The sequence below is a fragment of the Mus caroli genome, unplaced genomic scaffold, assembly GCF_978045245.1.
Source record: "Mus caroli unplaced genomic scaffold, Mus_caroli_1 scaffold_20, whole genome shotgun sequence".
Classification (NCBI taxonomy): Eukaryota; Metazoa; Chordata; class Mammalia; order Rodentia; family Muridae; genus Mus; species Mus caroli.
Window position 1 is genome coordinate 49351177 of NW_028227275.1, and position 6762 is coordinate 49357938.

The following is a 6762-nucleotide window of genomic DNA, read 5'->3' on the forward strand; positions in this document are numbered from 1 at the left end:
GTGACACTAACTAAGGAAGTGAAAGATCTGTATGATAAAAACTTCAAATCTCTGAAGAAAAAAATTAAAGATCTCAGAAGATGGAAAGATCTCCCATGCTCATGGATTGGCAGGATCAATATAGTAAAAATGGCTATCTTGCAAAAAGCAATCTACAGATTCAATGCAATCCCCATCAAAATTCCAACTCAATTCTTCAACGAATTATAAAGGGCAATCTGCTAATTCATCTGGAATAACAAAAATCAAAGGATAGCAAAAACTCTTCTCAATGATAAAAGAACCTCTGGGGGAATCACCATGCCTGACCTAAAGCTGTACTACAGAGCATTTGTGAAAAGAAAAAAAAAAAAAAAAAAAAAACTGCATGGTACTGGTATAGCAACAGACAAGTAGACCGATGGAATAGAATTGAAGACCCAGAAATGAACCCACACACCTATGGTGACTTGATATTTGACAAGGGAGCTAAAAGCATCCAGTGGAAAAAAGACAGCATTTTCAACAAATGGTGCTGACACAACTGGTGGTTATCATGTAGAAGAATGTGAATTGATCCATTCCTATCTCCTTGTACTAAGGTCAAATCTAAGTGGATCAAGGAACTCCACATAAAACCAGAGACACTGAAACTTATAGAGGAGAAAGTAGGAAAAAAGCCTCAAAGATATGGGTACTGGGGGGAAATTCCTGAATATAACAGTAATGGCTTGTGCTGTAAGATTGAGAACCGACAAATGGAACCTCATAAAATTGCAAAGCTTCTGCAAGGCAAAAGACACTGTCAATAAGACAAAAAGGCCACCAACAGATTGGAAAGCATCTTTACCTATCCTAATTCAGATAGGAGACTAATATCCAATATATATAAAGTACTCAAGAAGGTGGACTCCAAAAAATCAATTAACCCCATTTAAAAATGTGGTGCAGAGCTTAACAAAGAATTTTCACCTGAGGAATACCAAATGGCTGAGAAGCACATGACAAAATGTTCAGCATCCTTAATCATCAGGGAAATGCAAATCAAAGCAACACTGAGATTCCACCTCACACCAGTAAGAATGGCTAAGATCAAAAATTCAGGTGAGAGCAGATGCTGGCGAGGATGTGGAGAAAGAGGAACACTCCTCCATTGTAGGTGGGGTTGCCAGCTTGTACAACCACTCTGGAAATCAGTCTGGAGGTTCCTCAGAAAATTGGACATAGTACTACCAGAGGATCTTGCAATACCTCTCCTGGGCATATATCCAAAAGATGTTCCAACCGGTAAGAAGGACACATGCTCCACTATGTTCATAGCAGCCTTATTTATAATAGCCAGAAGCTGGAAAGAACCCAGATGTCCCTCAACAGAGGAATGGATACAGAAAAATGTGGTACATTTACACAATGGAGTACTACTCAGCTATTAAAAACAATGAATTTATGAAATTCCTAGGCAAATGGATGGACCTGGAGGGCATCATCTTGAGTGAGGTAACCCAATCACAAAGGAACTCACGCAATATGTACTCACTGATAAGTGGATATTAGCCCAGAAACTTAGGATACCCAAGAAATAAGATACAATTTGCTAAACGCATGAAACTCAAGAAGAACGAAGACCAAAGTGTGGACACTTTGCCCCTTCTTAGAATTGGGAACAAAACACTCATGGAAGGAGTTACAGAGATAAATTTTGGAGCTGAAGGGAAAGGACGGACCATCTAGAGACTGCCATATCAGGGGATCCATCCCATAATCAGCCTCCAAATGCTGACATCATTGCATACACTAGCAAGATTTTGCTGAAAGGACCCAGATATAGCTGTCTCTTGTGAGACTATGCCGGGGCCTAGCAAACACAGAAGTGGATGCTCACAGTTAGCTATTGGATGGATCACAGGGCCCCCAATGGAGGAGCTAGAGAAAGTACCCAAGGAGCTAAAGGGATCTGCAACCCTATAGGTGGAACAACATTATAAACTAACCAGTACCCCCTGGAGCTCATGTCTCTAGCTGCATATGTATCAGAAGATGGGTTAGTCAGCCATCATTTGAAAGAGGCCCATATTTCTTGCAAACTTTACATGCCTCAGTACAGGGGAAAGCCAGGGCCAAGAAATGGGAGAGAGTGGGTAGGGGAGTGGGGTGGGAGCGTATGGGGGACTTTTGGGATAGCACTGGAAATGTAAATGAAGAAAATACCTAATTTAAAAAAGAGGCAGATCAAAGGTTTACTTATAATGTTTTAGAAGAAGCTTTTTAACCATTTTGAATTTGTTTCCTCCTCTGAACTTTGCAGGGAGTCTTTAGGGAGGATTTGTGAAATGACACACAAAATCAAGAAGTACAAAGCTTAGTACATGGTCCAGCTCCCCAGGTTCCACTGCAGAGTAAAATGGGGTTAGTAAACATGTGTTCTTGTTTTCTTAGGCCAGCTGTATATGCTATTATTGTGTTCTGCTGCAACCCAAATCTGCTTCATCCATTACCAGAAGATATGATGATTGCCCTTTAGGGGGAGGACCTGGCTGTAGAGATGACATTTAATAATCATTGTCTTTGGTGCACTTATGTGAATTTTACTCTACACAACCCCAGAGAGCAATTAACTACAAAGCCTTCGACTGAATTCCTTTCTCTTTCATAAAAACTCTCTGGGGGAAACATAATGAAACTTCTCCAAGGAGAAAAGAAACAAACCCTTCCCATGTTCACCCCAAATACCAGTTTTCAAATACTTCCAAAACTGACCATAAATGTATATATCGGCTTAATCCGGTGGAACCGCTTAACAATCTCATGCTCTTCCCATCCTTCCCGTATCTTTTCCTCCATTTCTCTATCTGCACTCGTTCTGTGCACCAAGCAGATATTTCAGTCCTTGAATGCCAGCCTCAATTCCTTGTCTAAACTCATCAGCATGTTGGAGACTGGATGCAGCCACTGGAGTCTGGTTAAACTCATTCAAAAGAAGAATAACTCAAGACTGAGATCAGCAAAAGACAGAACAGGAGAGAGAGGGTGAGTGCAGTTGCTCATGGATCACTCTGTCTTCATAACTACATTAATCTTACTTACAGAGAACCCTAGAGACCTACAAGCCCAGATAGCACCCTCGGTTTGACTTACAGCTTTGTTCTTTGCATCATTCATTTTTATCTACCCTTCCTCAGATTCAACCAAATATGGTTTTGAAGTTTGGTTTGGTTTGGTTTGTTCTTATTTTTAAGGAACTTGCTTTATTTCTTGGAGCAGTATTATGTTGGCAGCAGCTATGAACTGATAATACAGAGGTTTCCACATGACCTCTGCTTCTTCTCCTAGGACCAAAATCATCCACCCAATGTTATAATTGATGAGCTTCCATTGTCATGGCAATGGTATCCAACATGCAATTTACTAATGCACCGAGTTCATGTTTGGCAGTGGACATGGTACAGGTTTGGGAAAACATCATACCAGGTATTCACCTCTACAGATAACTTCCTGACACAGCAGATTCTCCAAACACTGTAGACCCTCTAATCCCACACATAAACTCACTCCTGTACTTCTCTCTTTTCTTTTTTTTCCAATGGTTAAACTTTACTATTTCAAGCTGCATTGTTGGGTTAAAGTCTTGGCTTCTTTTGAACAATCCCTTTATATTCAACAGGACTCTTTGAGCTTTATTGATCACTTGCACACTGGATGAAAGCAAAAGTTGGAACAGCAAGGCTTTGAGGACTCCAGGTACCTGCATGGGAGAGGCATGAGTCACAGGAGTGAATGAAGGACAGAACTCAGATCTGGAAAAATCAGAGTGCTGCCAACTTTGCAGTGTGTCTGAGGTCAGTTTCAGTCTTTGTGCTTCCCTCCAAAATAACTTTGCATGCTAAGTCCAAACCAGGTTATTTTGGTTACAAATCATAAACCTTTCTTAGATGTTTACTAGACTTAAGTTAGAAAAGGACTCTACTGGGTGTGTTCTATGCACAGTGTTCTGTGTTAGGTGCTTGGCTTTACTGTGCTCTAAAAGGTTAATTCTGTTTACAAAGTTGAGGTTCTGGCAGAAGTGAACCTCGTGAGGTCTCTGAGCTTCTCCGAGTCTCCTTCTCCAACTGCGTGAGATTAGTATGGTGTTTACTGCACCTGAACTGCATAACTTTGGTCTCGATATTTTGTTGTTGTTGCCATGACAAACTATCTGAGACTGAATAACATCCAGAAAAGATATTTATTTATCTTATAGCTCTAGAGGTTGCAAGTCCATGGGTAGTCAGCCACATCTGGTGAAGGCTTTATGCTACATCACATCACAGAGGAGAAAGTGTAAAGGTAGACAGATGGTATGTGAAGAGAAAAACAAAGAAACCAACTTCTTATAAGCCTGCTTTTACATAAACTAATCCATTCCTGTCAGGACTAATTCAGTCCCAGAAGAAAGACACCAATGCTTTATCAAAGTTCCATTTCCCAATATTTGATGCCTTAGCAACCAAACTTCAGCATAAATTTGGGTATGGAAAAATGATATGAAAACTATAACATTCTGTGTCACCTTCCACAGAGCCCTAGGACAAGGACACAGTGACTCATCTGGAACGCACATCTTAATAACTGACTGACCACTTATTATGTGTTGGAATTTTATACATGGCACCTTAATTTTTTAAAGCAAATTCAAAAACACCTACTGCAACATAATTTAAAAATAGAGAACTTGAAACAAGAGATATTAGATAGCTTAGCAGAGTGATACGTGAGTAAATGGTGCAGACATGAATTGATTCCTGGGAGTCTCAGGCCATATGTAACATTTATCTCAGCTATAGTTTAGTGCCCAAACATTAGGACGATGATGCAATTGAAGGGAAGGTGTGTCTTTACATATATTTGTGTATGTGCATATTCGTGTGTGTGCAGGTGCACATGCATGTGGAGAAATGTCTTCATTGTCATTTATCAGACACCATCTAGCTTGATTTCTGAGATAGGTAATTAATGGCTTGGAATTTTCCAAGTAGCTTAGGATGGCTATCCAATCCCCTGAACTGACTTTTAACATTAGTTCTCCATATCTAACTCATACCCTCATGCTTACAAGCACTTGACTGAGTCCCAGGCCCCTTTTGTTTTTAGCCCTCTGTGATGTGCAGCTGTTCATGCATGTGTAACTACTTGTCCATAGCATCCATAATGTGGATGATTATTATTAACCCAGGTTTTCTCCTTGTCCTTGTGGTCTGTGTGAAACATGGCTCTAACCAACATGTGGAACAGCTCATCAGTAACCATGTTCATCTTCTTGGGATTCTCAGACCACCCAGAACTCCAAATCTTCCTCTTTCTGACTTTCTTGAGCATCTATCTCGTGACCTTGACCTGGAACCTGGCCCTCATCTTTCTGATCAGAGGTGACATCCATTTACACACACCCATGTACTTCTTCCTCAGCAATTTGTCCTTCATTGACATTTGCTACTCATCCTCTGTAGCTCCCAAGATGCTCTCTGATTTCTTTCGAGAGCAAAAGACTATCTCATTCCTGGGATGTGCCGCTCAGTTCTTCTTCTTTGTCGGTTTGGGCCTAACTGAGTGCTTCCTGCTGACAGCAATGGCATATGATAGATATGCAGCCATCTCTAACCCCCTGCTCTACACCACCATCATGCCCCAGGGTCTCTGCATGCGCATGGTGGCTGGGGCATATCTTGGTGGCTTCCTGAGTTCTTTTATTCAGGCTAGTTCCATATTTCAGCTCCACTTTTGCGGGTCAAATGTCATCAACCACTTCTTCTGTGACCTCCCACCAATCCTGGCACTTTCTTGCTCTAACACGTTCCTCAGCCAAGTGGTGAATTTCCTCATAGTGATCACAGTAGGTGGGACGTCATTTCTCATCCTGCTGATCTCCTACAGTTACATAGTGTCTGCTGTCTTGAAGATCCACTCTGTGAGAGGCCGGTGGAAAGCCTTCAACACATGTGCCTCGCACCTCATGGCAGTGACCATGCTGTTTGGGACAGCACTTTTCATGTACCTGCGGCCCAGCTCCAGCTACTCATTTAGCAGAGACAAGGTAGTGTCTGTCTTCTATTCGCTGGTGATCCCAATGCTGAACCCTCTCATTTACAGTTTGAGGAACAAAGAAATCAAAGATGCCCTGTGGAAAGTGATGGAGAGAAAGAAAGTGTTTCCTAACTTGTGAGTGAAAGCATACTCCTCTACTCTACTGGAGGCACACACGACCCTCAACATCACGTCTGCTTCTGCCTTGGGCAAAGAAGGCATTATGACAGAAGCCTGATATAGCTGTCTCCTGAGAGGCTCTGCCAGAGCCTGAAAAATACAGAGATGGATGCTTGCAGCCAACCATTGGACTGAACACGGGGTCCCCAGTGGAGGAGTTGGAGAAGGGACTGAAGGAGCTGAGGAGGTTTGCATCCCCATGGAGGGAGCAACAGTGTCAACCAGAAAGACCTCCTGAAGCTCCCAGGGATTGGACACCAACCAAAGAATACACATGCAGGGACCCATGGCTCCAGCTACATAAGTGGCAGAGGGAGGCCTTGTTGGACATCAGTGGGAGGAGAGGCCCTTGAGCCTGAGGGTGTTCGATGCCCCAGTGTAGGAAAATGCCAAGGAGAGAAGACAGAAATGGGTGGGTGGGGAGCACCCTCATAGAAGCAAGGGGGGATGGGATAGGTGGTTTCTAAAGGGAGACCTGGAAAAGGGAAAACATTTGAAATGTAAATAAAGAAAATATCCAATTAAAAACAAGAAAGGCATTATGTG

General features: G+C 42.2%; 1 protein-coding gene across 1 annotated transcript; it reads left to right on the forward strand.

Moving 5' to 3' along the window:
* Nucleotides 1–5221: 5221 nt before the first annotated feature.
* On the forward strand, nucleotides 5222–6175 carry LOC110285941 (olfactory receptor 5A1). The gene has a single exon (XM_021152415.2). The coding sequence runs from the start codon at nucleotides 5222–5224 to the stop codon at nucleotides 6173–6175; it is 954 nt and encodes a 317-aa protein (XP_021008074.1).
* The last annotated feature ends 587 nt before the right edge of the window (nucleotides 6176–6762 follow it).